The following is a 17,030-nucleotide window of genomic DNA, read 5'->3' on the forward strand; positions in this document are numbered from 1 at the left end:
AAAAAAATTCAATAAAAAATTAAAATAAATAATAATAAAAATACTTTCTGTGCGTATGTGCACATCCAAAACAGAGATTTGCATAATTTCATTTAGCAACTGTAATGATAGATTGTCTATATGTGTGTGATGGTGTTTTGGTTGTTTGCTTTTATGTAAAGCACTGTGGGTAACCCCTGGGGTTCTTTTAGTAGTGCTATATAAATAAATAAACCAAACCAAACAATTAAGTAGGCTATTGTAATATCCTTAAGTAAATAAAAGTACCTGCATGTAGGTAAAACAATATAAACTGATACAGACTTAAGGGGGGGGGGGGGGGGGGGGGGGGTGTAAATAAACCCTTAATGAAAAAATACAATAAGATTAAAAAAAACAGCAGAAGAACCTAGCCTATCTGAAGAAATAAATTTGGTTCGAGAAGGGAAAGAGTTCCTGTTCAAAAACAAAACATTTATCAGATATTGACTGCTGTGTTCTTTCTTAGCTAAATATTATGTCAGTATCTTAGTCCTATTTATGAAACTCTCTCTCAGAAACAAGTTGTTTAATTGTTATAATAGTTAACGGTGGGCTGAGTTGCAGGTGGAACTGGGCCGATGAGCCTTGCGACATACGTCACATGCACCGAATGTCTAATGAGTTCACGCAGAACAAATGACGAACCTCTTTGAATGAAATTAATTAAAAGAGCAATAGTGTCCATGTGATCGCGTGAGAAAGAAAATAAAGTTTAAAACGACACTAAAGAGTAATGGTATAAAAGGAGTGGAAATTTTAAAAGGGAGAAGGGGCAGGACCGCCTCTTGCAGTGTGGGTGGGGCTGACAAGAATAGACTACATTATGCAGTTCATTTAGTTAACAAGTGAAATAATAGGGAAGCGTGCAGAGTGAATGCCGAGAGAAAAGGCACAAAACCCTATTGAGAGCTCTCAGCCGCTAGTAGCGTAACCGTCACATGGACACACTGGCTCTCCAACTATTTAAGCAGGAACACTTTCTCTTCAGCACCATTCCGCCATCCAGCCTTGGGTACACATCCTGGTACGAGACTGACAAAGAGACATTTTTACGAACTCTCAGACATTAGGTGAGGAAAACACAGGGCAGCCAAGATGCCAAGATCGTTTCTTGTGGATTCCTTGATTTTGAGGGAGAACAGCGAAAAAGGAACCGAGAACACCCCGCCGTTATTTCCTTACGCCCTGCATCCGTCTCATCCTCTCCACGGTCTCTCCGCCGGCTCCTGCCACTCTCGAAAAGCGGGTTTGCTGTGCTTTTGCCCGCTGTGCGTCACGTCTCAGCTTCACCCGTCGCCTCCAGCTCTCCCACTCATCAAGGCTTCCTTTCCTGCCTTCAGCTCCCAATACTGTCACACGGCGCTATCCAGACAGCACTCCGCGTCTAGCGGCGTAAACCTCAACGGCGGCTCAGGGTTATACCAAGCCACATACCCAGTTCCAGATCCACGACAGTTCCACTGCATATCCATAGGTAAGTAGGTTGTGACTGACGTCAGTCACCATAAAAAGTCTAATTTCGTAACTTAATTTCTGTTTTAATGTCACCCGTATCAACAAATGTAATTGAACTCCTTTCTTGTCTCTTCTACAGAGAATAACAGCAGTCAACTTCAGAGCAGCAAGCGCATGCGCACGGCGTTCACCAGTACGCAGCTCCTGGAGTTGGAAAGGGAGTTCACCTCCAACATGTACCTATCGAGACTTCGGCGCATAGAGATCGCGACTTACCTCAATCTGTCCGAGAAGCAAGTCAAGATCTGGTTCCAGAACCGCCGCGTCAAGCACAAAAAAGAAGGCAAAAGCGGCTCCCACAGGACGGGCTCGCACAACTGCAAGTGCTCGTCGTCCCTGTCCTCCGCCCGGTGCTCTGAGGAAGAAGATGACCTCCCCATGTCACCTCCGACATCAGAAAAAGAGGACGCAGATCTGTCCGTAAGCCCATGAACTCTAGCGCATTGCTCATGACCACCACCTCAAAAGACTCTGTATGCCACACCTGTGGAATCTTGAATGCAGCCAAAAATCGACGGTATCTGCGTGCGCCGTCACCTGTAAATAGCAAGAAAGAAAAAAAAAACTTTATATATGTTCGGGGTCTGCGTATCCCTTTAATGTTGTATATTTGTATACATGTTCTATGTTTGTAGTTTTTTTCTGAAAACAACTTAAGTCCATAGTTCCGCATCCAAATTCCTGTCACCAAAAGTTTTTTTATTTTTTAAATCTGTGTTATCAACGGTTCAAAATTAATTTGTACTTTATTTTTTTATTTTTAAGATATTCAGTTGTTTTGTTTGTATGGATGATGAGTACAGGGTAGCTTTAAGCACATTTTGGGGACGGAATGGAAATATGGGATGTATCCGATGTATAGTCACTTCAATGCCAGAATTTGTTATTGTACTTTTATTGTAATGAGAATATTTATTTATTTAAAAAACCTTAATGCTGAAAATAAAGAATATTTCTTAGTGACAAAATGTCTCATTTCAGTTTGTTTTAACCATTACACCTGAAATACTGAATTTTTAATGTTAGAAAGCAGCAAAAGACAAAAAACAAATGACTTTGTCTTTTTACTTCTAATAATACTGAGCCTTCCAAGGTTATGAGGCTTAATTTAAGGTTTTATTGCCTGTGCAATTCTTTTCAGTATTGTAATATTCCGCTAAAAACGTTCGCTAACATGGTATTTGTAAGAGCGCACTGCCCAAATAAAGGATGAACAGTCTGGAAAGGATGCAAAAGATGGCATGCACAAGTTCTGCGCATCTTCGTGCAATATTAAATATAACTATATTTTCTCAAAGAAAATTGAATTACAAAACATATACGCAAAACATACACACACACACACACACACACACACACACACACACACACACACATATGTATGTATATATATATATATATATATATATATATATATATACATACATATATATCTATATATCAGCATATGCTCAATCATGACTGCAAGAATAAGAGACACTTTGTAAACCCGATGGGATCACGTTGCTTAAGTACGATAATTGGGGAGAAAGCATCAAAAAAACGTGTCCAATAAAAGGTGTAATATCCTGCCTTTTCATATTAATGTATTTCATATGTAAGACGTATCTCTGGATAAAGTCTTCGCCATGGTAAACCTTGGGCGTAATTTAATAAAGCTCACCAAAATGACCAGCGCGTGTTAAGAGCGCGCCAACTCGTTTTAATAAACGTTTTTAAGCTCTTTAAAGGGATGAAACAGGAGTGTTTGTGACCGTCTGTAAAAGATCACTAGGATGTCTGTTTAAGTAAAGATAACAACTGATAAAAGAGAGATATAACGTTTACCCAAAATCCTGACTTTTAAAATACTCTAGTTTGGGAACGCTGAGAGTATGTACGGCTTATCTAAATCACAGATTCTCCGTGCTTCTATATTTACAACTCTAGTGCATCGGTATAGATCTCCGTCAAGAAGTCCAAAGAAACGCGTATTCATCGGGTTCCCTGTGGCATTCCCTGGGGACGCAGCTGAAAGCGCCTGGTATCCCCCAGGCGCGGGGCCTCTCCGTTAAACACTGAGCTATTTAGCGCACGGTTCTTAACAGTCTCGTGAGAGCGGGTTAATAAAACCCAAAGTAGTGTATTAATACACAGACAATAATGCGCAAATGAATAAAATATGCGAGTCAACGAGACAGATTAATCGATGTATGTATTTAAATTTATTTAAAGGGATCTAGACGGACACTTGGCGATGACGGTGATTATTGTGTTTGCATGTTGCGTTTGTGATCGGTGCTATAAGCAAAATAATTATTTTATCATGTGTATTTCAGAAAAAAAAACCGTGTGTGTCTATGATATGAATTGATAATTTACTAAATAATTAATTAGTTCATATAACTTTTTTGCTCAATATCTCTTAAATGAATTAGGCTATCATTCGAGTCGACTTTAGAAACTGATTCCTTTAATAATTTAAATAAATTGCGTGTGCTCTGTGGAGAAATAAATAAATAAATAATAATACACACTATTTTATTTACGTGAAAAAGGGCATTCCAATCATTCCATCCTTTTTAATTTTTCATCTTCTTTTTGCGCACCAAAACTGGAGCTCAGATTGAATTTTTAGCAACGCACTCCCACATTCTGTGATGCAGGTCTAACGCGCCCTACTCCATTAACATGGCGCTTTAAATCTTCATTGAAATCATTGAAAATGGTTTTAAATGTTGTTTCCTTTGCTGGGAATTTATCGTCAGCCATCGGTGTCAACAAAGGACCTGGTAAGATCATCACATTTACTAAATTATTCCAGTCATTGTGTCCTCGGGATACTGCACTGCTCTTGGAAACGCTCGTTTAATTGTTCACTTAAACATTTTAACAAAACTCTAATATTTGCATTTGTGAAGATACAGGATTAGGCCATTTTGTTAATTACACCATACAGTCTCATTTTGCACCGTGCGTCCTCTGCAAAGCGCCCTTTATCCATTCAATAGCCCGGGGTACGCGCCCTGGGGGAGTTTTACGCCTGGTGCTCAAAATTCCCAATTTATTTATTCTTAATTTTGCGCCGATCAATTCATTGAAGCAAAAAGGGCTACAGTGTCTGTTTAGAGTAAGAAAAGCGAATTGTTGACGTGACACTGACAGGGGCTGCTGAGAGGGCTTGCCTGACGCTCGAGGGCCGCTTGAGTCAACAGACCCCCATCTAGCAGACTCGCCCTTGTCTTTCTTCCAACTAATTTTTCATTTACGGCTTTTCTTAGACTTGTCTCTTATCTATCAGATTAAAAGAGCAGCTTGTAACAAATCAGTCTGCCTGATTTACAAGAGCATTAAAAGCGGACAAAAGAGGCAGGCCGTCAGTACCTGAGTCTGGTAGACGGTGAGGCGCTGCAGCTGATTCGATGAGTTGAAAATGCGCACGAAACAAAATACTTGAATCCTGAAAAAGAGCCTTTGTATGTTTCTTTAGAAATCAAGCAATTCTGCATGACAAAGGACAATTAATAAGCCGTCTTTTCACGACCAGCAGCTGGTTTCCCTGTCAAGGAAAGTTGGAAAAAATTCGGACTGAATGCGCGCAAAAGCCCTTTGCGCGCAGACAGCTACCCAAGGTGACCCATTTGGCACAGTTAAAATAAGCAGGCTGAGGCAAAAGCGAGGGAACTGTCAAAAACATTTAAGATGGAATATCTTGAAATTGCAAATCCCTTTATGTGGAGGGACGCTGCCGATCTGGGTTAGACGTACAATGGAGGTGGTTAAGTTGGAGAGGCTTTGGAAACGGACACGTGGCCTCTCAATGAGAGCTTCTTGGGAATCGCGTGGCTCGCAGCGCGTCTACAAACTTTAAACGAGATTTAAACTTGATATTTTCCCAGATTCTAAAAGAAAGATTTAGTTACAGATGGAGTTAAAGATGATACGATAATAAAAAATAAGTAAAAAATATACTATGTTAACTTTAATTAATGTAAATTTACTTATTAATCCGCATGTGGCAGTGACCCGCTGTAGCTTCTCCCTTTATCAGTTTCTCTGAAAAATAAAAATAAATATACATACATATATATATATATTTATATATATAGTACAATTTCAGACTAAAAATCAAATAAAGTTAGGAATTCGAGCAAAACACTACATCAGTTATAGTCCCCATTCGTTAGGGGTATAATATTTTAAATGTGTTAATAATGGACCTTTTTCCTACTCTGGAAATCTGTCAGTTTCTGGATACGTTTTGTGTAGATAAAGAGATTTTGAAAGTTTTAATATTTTTTTAGCATGTCTCTCAAAAGACTTGTCATATAGTGTTTTTTGGCAATAAACAGCATTTATTTTTCTCCACTGCTTGGTAAGAGAAGAAAATCACCAATACTGTTTTCTTCTTCTTCAAACTTTTGAATAAATCTGCTTTTTAACTAGTATGATATGCCTATAGGCTGCATTTGAAATAAAGTTTAAAATACAGCGGGCATAAATTATGATTATGTGTCCCTATCCAGTCAGGAAATTCAATAGCATCCAGCTGACCTTGTAAGTGCAGCTTTGTTTACCAGCAATTTATCTTTTACCCAAGTTTGCGCATACAGAAAAAAAGGAAAATAACCACAGGAAACATCTAATAAAATATTCCTTACTCAATATGGTATCGCGACTACAGTTCTCAGAAAGAGAGAAAAGTGTGACAAAATGAACACAGCTAGGCATTCGAAACTTAAAATGAATTCAGTGTTTGTCAGTGAGCGTTTTACTCAGTATCACACAGTTTGATGTTGTTCATGCAGAACTGAATCACTCCATACCACAGAGACAAAGCGAGGGAGAGAGACTGCTATTCGGATCTGCACCTGCAATGTCAAGAGGTCGAGAAATAATGAACAGGGCTGACTTAGAACTGTGCTTTCAAGTGTTAACTCTTGTAAACTGATATAAAGAGACAAGACATACAATAATGCAAAAAAAAAAAACGCGCACACACACTCACACTCGCGTATCCGCCTGTATGTTTTCAGCGGAGCTGTCCAAACTTTCACAGCCTTCTAAATTCTCTTTTTGATTGAATTTTGCACAGTTAAACAGTTCCAGCCACCTCCTACCCCCGGTGCCATTGATGTCTTTCTGACCTGATAAAATGCGCTTGGCTGCCGTCAAATGGGCCAGCTTTGCCTGTTCACATTTAAATATGGGAATTAGTCATGAGCCCTGTCACAAGCAGCAGAAATTGCTAAATTGTTGGCCTCTTTTCAGCGACGAGAGCGCTGGGGTCTGCATTCATTAGATTGAATTTAGCGTCGAGGTGAGAGACCTCTGTGGCTGTCTTTTACCGGGATGTCATAACAAGGAATCGTTCTGGAAATGAGGGGGCGTGCGCAAAAGAGAAGAGGAGGGGGTCGTCCTCACCGGTTGGAAGCGGCATCATTTCGGTTTTATGCGGATTCTGTCATTTAGTTGAACAAATTAACTCACAAACACTTCTGAGGGTGGGCACAGTGTATTAGTGAGACATGGAAACATAATTAATGTAGCTCATGTCACTTTCAAGAGCTTTTGATAGCCGACCGACAGTTAGATATCATCGACTAAATCGCAGAAACCACATTTTTAATGACAAAATGTATATTCAAAATTGCAGAGCGCCACGCGTCACAGTTGGCCACTTCAGAAGAGTCTCTCTCTCTCTCGATTACGCCCCCTTCTCTAGGCCTGAAGTTAATGTAGCAACTTTTAAAAACACATAGCCTACTGATACGAGGTATTCTTCAGTATAACCTTAAAGACCTTTCTGTCATTTTGTTGCATTTCTTTTTTGATGTTAGGAAGTTACCAAAGTTGTATTATTGTGTCAATATTATTTTGTGTCAGTATATTATTTCTCTCCTGCTGACTCATTGTCTGTCTACCATTCATAAAACAACTAGGTAAAATAATCATTTTTTAAACCAATTTCACATGCATGTAGAAATACGTATTTCTGTATAGACAGAAATGTAAGTTTATTCAGATAATGACTACAAATTGTAACCTCCAAGGCAAGTTGTGAGCCACACCAACAAATGAGGATGTTACAGCCTAAATGTATCTGCCAACCACTTTATTTCTAACAGGGAAATGTAGGTGAAATCATTACCTGAACTTCCGTTAGTAGGCTTCTGTCATTCTCTCTGCCCAGTGCCCATGTATCTCCTGGTCCATCAGTCTTCAGGCGCAGTGCCAGCTCAAGCATGAGAGAGGAACACTTGCTTTTTTAGTGGAGCTGCAGCGCCATCTGATGGTAAACACAAAAACATCTATCTATCTATCTATCTATCTATCTATCTATCTATCTATCTATCTATCTATCTATCTATCTATCTATCTATCTATCTATCTATCTATCTATCTATCTATCTATCTATCTATCTATCTATCTATCTATCTATCTATCTACACTATATTGCCAAAAGTGTTGGGTCACCCCCTTCTAATGAACATGTTTGACTACTTTAGTCATTTCCATGAGTACAAATCTTAATGTTTAAGCATATAAAGATATTCTAGGGAATTGTGTGCTTCTAATTTTATAGCAACAGTTTGGACAGGACCCTTTTCCATTCTAACATGACAGTGTCTCTATGTATCAAAGACACAGTTAAAAAAAAACTCATCCCCAAACACCAATGATTTGTATAAGGGTACAGTCATTTTAGACACTTTCAAAACAGTGGAACAGAGATGGAAATACAGTTTTTAAATACGTGAATTATGCTTCCATCTTTGTTGCCACGGTTTTGTTAGTGCCTTCTTCTGTACTAAAGAAGGGGGTGTCCCAATACTTTTGTCCTTATAGTGTCTATACAAGTCATTGGTGTTTGGTGATGAGTTTTTGGCTCAAGGTCTGCATTTAAAGTCACACCAGAGGTGTTCAGCTGGGATAAGGACTTGGCTTTCTGCAGACCAGTCAAGTTCTTCCACACTGACTGAATCAATCATGTCTTTTTGAACCGTGTCTTATACACAGAGGCTCTGTCATGTTAGAATAGAAAAGGGATCTGTCCAAACTGTTGCTATAAAATTAGAAGCACACGATTCCCTAGAATATCATTGCTTAAACATTAATATTTGTACTCATAGAAATTACAAAAGTAGTCAAACATGTTCATTAGAAGGGGGTGACCCAATACTTTTGGCAATATAGTGTATCTATATATAGTGATCCAACACTTTTGGCAATATAGTGTATCTATATATAGACAGATTGTTATATATATATATATCACATCCACATTTACACAGATTTACAAAAAGCTAAAATATTAACAATGTTTAGGAAACGGCAACAGTAGAGAGATCTGATTCCACATTCACACAGTTTTACAAAAAAACCCTAAAATTAAAACTAAAATAAAACGAAATTAATATAATAGCGAGAAGAAAACTGCCAATCTAACTGCTGATGTATCTCTGCTCCGCGGCAGTAGGCGGCAGTGCTGTGCAGGCAGTGCTCAGATTATTACAGTCTATTCGGATTGGATTCTTGTGTCAACCTCTGTGTCTCCGCAGAGAGCGGGGCAGTATGGCGTTAACTGTACTCAGAAATTGCTCAAAGGTTCTTCAAATAAACGTCCGGAAATTCACCGGTCTCCAGCACGTCTCTACGGGTAAGCTGAGCCTTTGCAAAACGTGATTATGCAAGAACTTCGATGTGTTGCGGCCAGGGGGCGTTATTAATGTGGAAGTGTGGCCAGTGTGTCTAGTGTAAGGATCAACATAGGTAGGGAAACGGTCTTTTGTAGTAGTTTCAGTTTTCCCATTGCACTGTAAATGTTAAGATTATAACAGTATGGTGCTTTGGTGTAACTCACTGTTTTCGATTTAGTGATTTCTGTGTGAAGTGGAGCTAACAAGGCGGAAGATTGCAAACCTGCTATGGACATGGCTGATACAACACAGGAGAAATCATTTGTTTTTGATGTCCTGTCTAAGCGCCACCAACGACAATTATCAAGTTAAATCGTTGTTGTTGTTTTTTTGTTTGTTTTTTACCAGTGCTTTTAAGGAAGAAAAATTATAGTGTACAAATTAATGCAAGAGAGCAGATCAATCCCAATTCGTTAATGTATCTGTTTTGGCAAACATTACAATATAGGATACTTTGTTTCAAATCTTTGTTAAAAATGCTTTTTCAGAAGATATATTAGAATCAATATCAGTAGAATGTAAAAGAATGTCACTCTCAACTCAAGCATTGCCTTGCATGTACAACCACTGAATCTCATGGATATACATGATACACCATAAAAAAGATTATGAAACCATGAATGTTTTTGCTGTGTTTTAGGTGTTCGACACAAGACCACGATTCAGTATGCTACACGGCCTGATTTACCAAAGCTGGGCTACAGGAAACTGAAAGGGAAGAGTCCTGGAGTGGTTTTCTTGCCTGGGTTTGCCTCTGTCATGGGTGGACAGAAAGCAGAAGCTTTAGAAGAGTTCTGCAAGTCTTTAGGTCACTCATACCTCAGGTAATTATCACTAGAGATAAACATAAGTCATTTGTAATCAAGTTTAGTTCATTTACTTGCCCTAAGACTGAATCTGTAACTTTTTTTTAAAGGTGTGGTTGATTATAATTTCACTTTTTCACTTTAGTTGGTGTGTAATGTTGCTATTGCATGCAAAGTTACAACGCTCAAAGTTCAGTGCAAAGTAGGGATGTAACTGTATGAAAATTTCTTATCACGATTATAGTGACCAAAATTATCACGGTTATCCGTATTATCACGGTATTGTTAAAATGTGCTGGAGATATTCAATAAGTACCGACACATAAATCACCAAGTTTTATATTTAAAAATCAACCAACAACAAATAAAATGACTTTTTGTTTGCATAATCACTAAAACAATAACATTACCAATAATGTCTGGATTTTAAATGACAATTTGACTGACAAATGTTTAATAGGATGTTCAAATATCTAAAGTAAATGTTCAAATAAAGCTTTGAAAAAGTTTCATAAAAAGGTAAACCTCACATTTCAGCTTTTAAAGAAAAGGGTTGTCAAAATGATAATTGATTAATAAATGATTATATGTATTTTATCTGCTCCATAAATAATTCTACATAACTTATCTTGCCCCTGGGAGCGACTATCCGTAATGGTATGACGTTTCCGGACAATGTGCACTGGGTGGTTAACGAATCACAACACAGAGGACCAGCTAACCAATCTGAGCCCGATTGCGTATTTCTGAGGGAGGGGCTTCATAGAACCAGGAATTTAACAGACTGTTTTGATGAAAACAGAAACAGTGGTGTAGAATAAAGGTAAAATATGTGAAAATAATTATTTTTTTCTTTTTTAAACGAAACATGAACACATGTTTTACTGCACCCCATAAACACAATCAAGCCTTTGAAAAAAGCTGATCAATCACCTCTTTAAATACGGGTAGAAAAACTTACATAACCATTTATTGTCAAGAATGGGAAATGCTGGAAATATTGGACCAGAATTATTACAGTGTCACTATAATCAGTGTACAGTGTCTTCTTGACGTTTTAACTCTTTTGCTGTTGTGATAAATGTACTTCCTCTAGGTTTGACTATTCTGGCTGTGGGTCATCTGAAGGGGAAATGGGTAACTACAACATGGGTGCCTGGAAGAAAGATGTCCTGTATGTACTGGATGAACTAGTAGAGGGGCCACAGGTGAGTGGATTAACAGCATGAGAAACACTGGATAGTCTGGACAAATTGAATTTTAATTTACATTTAAAAATTTAATTTGACCTAATATTCCTTGGATTACTTGAATACAAATTAATCAAATTATATACATAACCAAAGTAAAATCAACTCTAGCCTAGACTTATTTTGCCATGAGATGATGTCTATATATGCGGGTGAAATCGGATTTTCTCCAGTTATTGTTGAAAAAACAAACTTCATAGCTAGCGTTAGTGAAGCGGTCAGGGGAATCTTTCTGCCTCCAGCTAAGCCCCGCCCACAGAAAAACGTCACAAAAACAGAAAAAAGGGTCTATAGCACAGGACTGATATGACAAGTATCCCATGTTCACATTGCTGTTTTTCCGCTATAGAAAGGTTCTGACAAGTGTTTGGAAAGGACTTTTATTTTTATTTTTCCCCTTTTCAAATTGAGTTTCTCTTTTGTGCTCAAGATTCTGGTTGGCTCCAGCATGGGTGGGTGGCTGATGTTGCTAGCTGCTCTTGCACGGCCAGAGAAGACAGCTGCTTTAGTGGGCATCTCAACAGCTGCAGATCACTTCGTCACAGCCTTCAACTCCCTACCAATAGAGGTACGAAAATCTTCAATGTCATCTTGTAAACTTTTGAACATTTTGAAAATTGGTAAAATAATAATAAAACCAGTAATTTGTTCCAAATTGTGTACTTATGTAAATTTACTAATGGCGCTTTACAGGCACATATCACTAATACTGTTCCTCATATTTAGAGCATCGGCATGTGAATTAGTTTTACACTTTTTTTTTTTTTTTTTTTTTTTTTCTTCTCTCTCTCTCAAAAAATGTCTATTTCCCTTTCTACTCCCTGAAGGATGTAGCTCCACAGAAATGATCTGTACCAGACAACAGTTCAAAAAACATTTGATCTTAGCACTAAGAGTTCACCTAAATAAATAGTGGTTCAAACCTATTCACAAAGCTGCTTTTGGGTCTCTCAATGATTTAATCATAGAAAAGGACTATACAACTAAATTTACAAATTGAATTGAAAATGGTCATTTTCAGCTTTAAACAGTTTATTTTTCAATATGAAATGAAATTAGATGAAACAAAAAAAGACTCCATTATTACCTTATAATATATTTGATTGTCACATGTGGGCGGGCATGAAACATCCCTTTCCACAACCAAAGATCCTCTGTGTGCTGTGTAGACTGTCATGCACCTTTGCCACACAGATTTTGATAGCTGGACAGCTAAATAAAACAGGGTGTTTGTCTAACCGTAAAGGCCGATTGAACATGTTAAAGTGGTGGTTGATTGCGATTTTACTTGTTTAACATTAGTTAGTGTGTAATGTTGCTGTTTGAGCATAAACAATATTTGCAAAGTTACGACGCTGAAAGTTCAATGCAAACGGAGATATTGTCTTTTAAAAATTATGGCAGTTTAATGCCTACAAAAATGGCTCTTAGGGACTACAATGAGTTACTTCCCTGGTTTGTGACGTCACAAACCCTGATAAACCCAGCCACCAGGAACATGCAGCAAAGGGAGCGAGGCCATTTTGCGCTGCTTTAGAGAAGAGGAAGAGTTGTTGCCATGCCGTCAAAACTAGGGGTGCACGAAAAAATATTTTCATATATGAATCGCGATTCTGTCTTCTAACGATTCTAATAGATTCGCAAGTTTCAAAATCAATGTTCTAAAGCAGAGGTTCTTACTGTTCCTTGTGTCCCCTGCTCCACACACGCTCTGCATTTCTCTCTCTCTCTCACCTGATCATCAGCTCGTCAGATCCAATAAACTGTATTCGATTTATACACTTTGTGTATAGACAGGTATTTTTCACATAGCTATGAGACGCGTTAAACATGGCATGCGGTTGCAGTGCTGTGTTAAAGCTTTAATCAGGATAAAACCATATATTAAAAATTAACATAAGCAGTAGCATTTACAAATAACAGCGTATCTAAAAGTATGAGACAACAACAAACACAAAACATACCAATAAGAGCTACCATTGTTTACAATACAACCGGAGCGCATGCCACTGAGGTGAGGGGCGTGACGTTTAGATGCACAATGTCAGTTTAGCGAATCACAACACTGGGCCAGCTAACCAATCTGAGCCCACACTGTAAAAAAAATAAAAAAAATTTACCAACTTAAAATTTTAAGACAACCAGCTTCAGCAGATTTTTGAGTTCTCTCAACTTGTTGTTTTACGTTTATACAACAAAAAGTTGAGAATCTCCTACAAAAATAAGTTGAGAGAGCTCAATCTGCTGGAGGTGGTTGCCTTAATTTTAAGTTGGCTCAACTTTTTTTTTTTTCTTTTTTTTTTTTACAGTGCATCGTGTGTTTTTGAGGGAGGGGCTTCATAAAAGCAGAAAATCATCGGAGCGTTCAAAGGAGAAGGCGAGATGTAGAAGATCTTTTTTTTTTTTTTTTACGAAGCGCTAACACATTAGACTGCACCACGTAAACAAAATCAAGCCTAGAAAAAAACTAGTCAGTCACTCCTTTAAATCTGCGTTTGTCAGCCTTGGAACTTTTGAGATGTGATGTACTGTACTCTGTCGGTGCTGTGTGAATTGGCCTTATAGCCCCCACAATCACTCATTTCTGCTTATTTCATTTCAAATTGATAAACTAATTATCCAAATGTACACAGACTACATATCTAACATTACTTGAGAGCAGAAAAAATATACTGTCAACTTAATAAAAAGTAAACATTTTAAATGATATTTAGCACAAAGTACCTAGAGATTATATTTAGAACATTGACAATGAAGACCAGTTATCTAAATTTAGAAACTATTTTATGCCTTGCAAGGGGATCGAAGTGTTTTAAAACCTCTGATATATAGACTTGCCATATAAAAATAATTCTGCCATGTCATATGACTCCATATATCCATAACTTCTTTTCCTTTCTTTAGACAAAGAAAGAGATAGAGGAACAGGGCTTTTGGAAATTCCCAACCAAGCACAATGAAGAGGGTTTCTACACTCTTAGCACTGACTTTCTGAAGGAGGCGGAGAACCACTGCATACTCCAGAGCCCCATCCCTGTTTCCTGCCCCGTTCGTCTGATTCACGGGATCAAGGACTCTGACGTTCCCTGGCATGTCTCCATGCAGGTCGCAGAGCGAGTACTCAGCAATGACGTAGATGTCATTCTACGCAAACATGGGAAACATCGCATGTCAGAGAAAGATGATATTAAGCTCATGGTGTACACTATTGATGACCTTATCGATAAATTGACCACATTGGGGTGAGAATGGGTGTAAGGACAGTGTGAAAGATGGACTAGTTGGGATGGGGAAAGCAGTGTGTACAGGTATCAGATTTGGAGGTTAGGCTTTTAAAGAGAAAGAAACCAAATTAATTGAATGAGAATCACCAAAAAATTCTAATTTCTTTCCAGAGCCATATGACTAACTTCCATGGAACATTATACAATGTCCAGGTGCTGGCATGCTCAAAAAAATTAATTTGGACTTGTGTGCTATATTCCTTCTATAGTGACCTGAAGCCGTACAAAACCTTTGTAAAAGGGACAGGCCAAAATTTAAAAGAATAGTTCATCCAAAAATTTACATTTGCTGAGATTTTACTCGCCTTCAAGCCAGCCAAAATGTACAAGAGTTTGTTTCTTCATCTGAACAGTTTTGGAGAATTGTAGCCTTACATCGCTTGCTCACCTCTGCAGTGAATGGGTGCCGTCAGAATGAGAGCCCAAACAGCTGAGCAAAACATCACAATAATCCACAAGTAATCCACACCACTCCAGTCCATAAATTAACATCTTGTGAAGCAAAAAGCTGTTAAAATAAGAGTTTTTTTTAATCTGTAATATTGCTTTCTGAAGTGAAAAATAGTAAATATGCACAGATCAAGCACTATTTTCCACCGAAAAGGACAACAGGGGATGGACGTTTTCACTCTGAGTTTTGGACTGAAAGTTGAAATGCCTTTATGATGTTTATTTTTTATTTTTACTACAAACATGCATCTTTTGGCTTCACAAGATGTTAACTGATGGACTGGAGTTGTGTGGATTATTTGTGAATTATTGTGATGTTTTGCTCAGCTGTTTGGGCTCTCATTTTGATGGCACCCATTCACTGCAGATACATTTTTCCAAATCTGTTCTGATGAAGAAACAAGCTCATCTATATTTTGGATGCCCTGAGGGTGAGTAAATATTCAGCAAATGTTAATATTTTGGTGAACAATTCATTTAAATTGTGATTCACTGAAAATCTTGCCCTCTGCAGTAGCTCTCAAATATAGTGAAATGCATTATGCCAAGTTTGAATATACATTATTGAATTACAAGCATTATTGAGATTTAAGAGCTATGACAAGGCAAGAATTTCAGTGATTAATTGCTTCAGTAACACTTTACAATAAGGTTTAATTTGTTAACATTATTCAATGAGCAATGAGCAATATTTTTTTTACAGAATCTATTAACCTTGGTTAACTTTAAAATAATATAGAGTAATAAATGTAGAAGTATTGTTTATTATTCATGTCAACTAATGTTAACAAATGAAACTTTTTTTGTAAAGTGTTACCATAAGTTCAATTTCATCACAAACCAAAATGCTAAACCATTGTAGACAGTAATGAGAACTCCACATCCAACTTGCCTTGTTTTTTTTTACTATTGTTTCCTGTTACATTTTAATGTGATCATAATTGTAATTCTGTCACGTAGGGCCTATCCCACTACCAGAGGGATACACTTCTGAAGAACATAGTTAGAAAGCTATTGACAATATGCAGATTATTGTGAGCTGCTTACTCTGACCAAAATTATGCGCAATCTTGGACAAAGAAAATGTTTTATAGATTTTACCATTGAAGGAAGGTAGACCAAAATAAGGCCAAGATGGGACATATCACTTGGTGTATTTCTGTCTTTTATTTTGATCTCTCTTTGGGTGTATTTGAAAGAAAAATCGCTACAGGCATTTTTACATGCAAGAATGGCTAGAAGATGCTATTAATATAAGTAGGGATTTGGCTAATGGGACAGAGAATATTTAAGCATTTTGTATCACTTTGTGCACAAATTATGAAAAATATGGTAGAAATGTTTGTGCTACTTACTAAAATATATCAGGCTGGATTGGTGAACCACATAGTATTGTTATATAAAGCCATTTATTTGGAATAGATGTGGAATGCTGACTTACTTTAACTGGTAATTCACTGTGATGGTGGTGGTGTTGTTTTCTTCCTATGACTTCATTGCAGCACCTGGTTTTTCATCATGCACTAGTGCAAGGATGCAGCCACAGAACAATAATAGAGATGTCAGTGTCTACCTTTCAAGAATCTTGTTTTTTTTTTTTTAAGGGGCAACTGTCATTTATGTGCTAGTCTGATGATGATTCTTCTGGTTACAAAAGTTGTGTGTTCTTTTTACTTTTCATTTTTAGAACACTAATGTTCCCAGAGTTTGATTACCACAAGTATTATCACCTTTCTCTTCTCTTTGTCAGCATTAAATGCTTTATTATCTCATTCATTTGTATGCCTTCCCAATTTCTGTTAGCTCATATTAAACATTTCAAAATGTATCACGTCATGTTTTCAAATATGTATAAATCTATGTCGTATAAAAATAAGTCTTTTTATTATTAAACTGATGGTAAAAAAAACTGCTGCTTTTCTTCGGCATTTGATTTTCTATTTTGAGTTTGCAGCTGCACAGTGTTTCCTTTAAAAGCTTCTATAAGCATATGGCTGATATGAAAAAAGCAACCTGCTAACCAT

General features: G+C 37.5%; 2 protein-coding genes across 5 annotated transcripts; both read left to right on the top strand.

Moving 5' to 3' along the window:
* Positions 1 to 1,116: 1,116 nt before the first annotated feature.
* LOC306869614 (GS homeobox 1-like) lies at positions 1,117 to 1,968 on the top strand (the record flags this gene model as incomplete). Its single annotated transcript, XM_079416420.1, has 2 exons — positions 1,117 to 1,495; positions 1,616 to 1,968. 2 exons carry the CDS (start codon positions 1,117 to 1,119, stop codon positions 1,966 to 1,968), a joined length of 732 nt encoding a protein of 243 aa, XP_079272546.1.
* Positions 1,969 to 9,001: 7,033 nt separating this feature from the next.
* Positions 9,002 to 16,907, top strand: LOC306869610 (palmitoyl-protein thioesterase ABHD10, mitochondrial-like). 4 transcript variants are annotated; one of them, XM_079416414.1, is made up of 6 exons: positions 9,002 to 9,176; positions 9,395 to 9,523; positions 9,857 to 10,040; positions 11,119 to 11,230; positions 11,703 to 11,840; positions 14,177 to 16,907. In XM_079416414.1, exons 2-6 carry the CDS (start codon positions 9,445 to 9,447, stop codon positions 14,516 to 14,518), a joined length of 855 nt encoding a protein of 284 aa, XP_079272540.1. In that variant the 5' UTR covers positions 9,002 to 9,176; positions 9,395 to 9,444; the 3' UTR covers positions 14,519 to 16,907. The 4 variants fall into 4 exon arrangements, with proteins under 4 accessions (XP_079272540.1, XP_079272537.1, XP_079272538.1 ...); XM_079416412.1 differs by having other exon boundaries at positions 9,113 to 9,289; XM_079416411.1 differs by lacking the exon at positions 9,395 to 9,523 and having other exon boundaries at positions 9,029 to 9,176.
* Positions 16,908 to 17,030: the final 123 nt, after the last annotated feature.

The sequence above is a fragment of the Barbus barbus genome (genome assembly GCF_936440315.1).
Source record: "Barbus barbus genome assembly, chromosome: 5".
Taxonomy (NCBI): domain Eukaryota; kingdom Metazoa; phylum Chordata; class Actinopteri; order Cypriniformes; family Cyprinidae; genus Barbus; species Barbus barbus.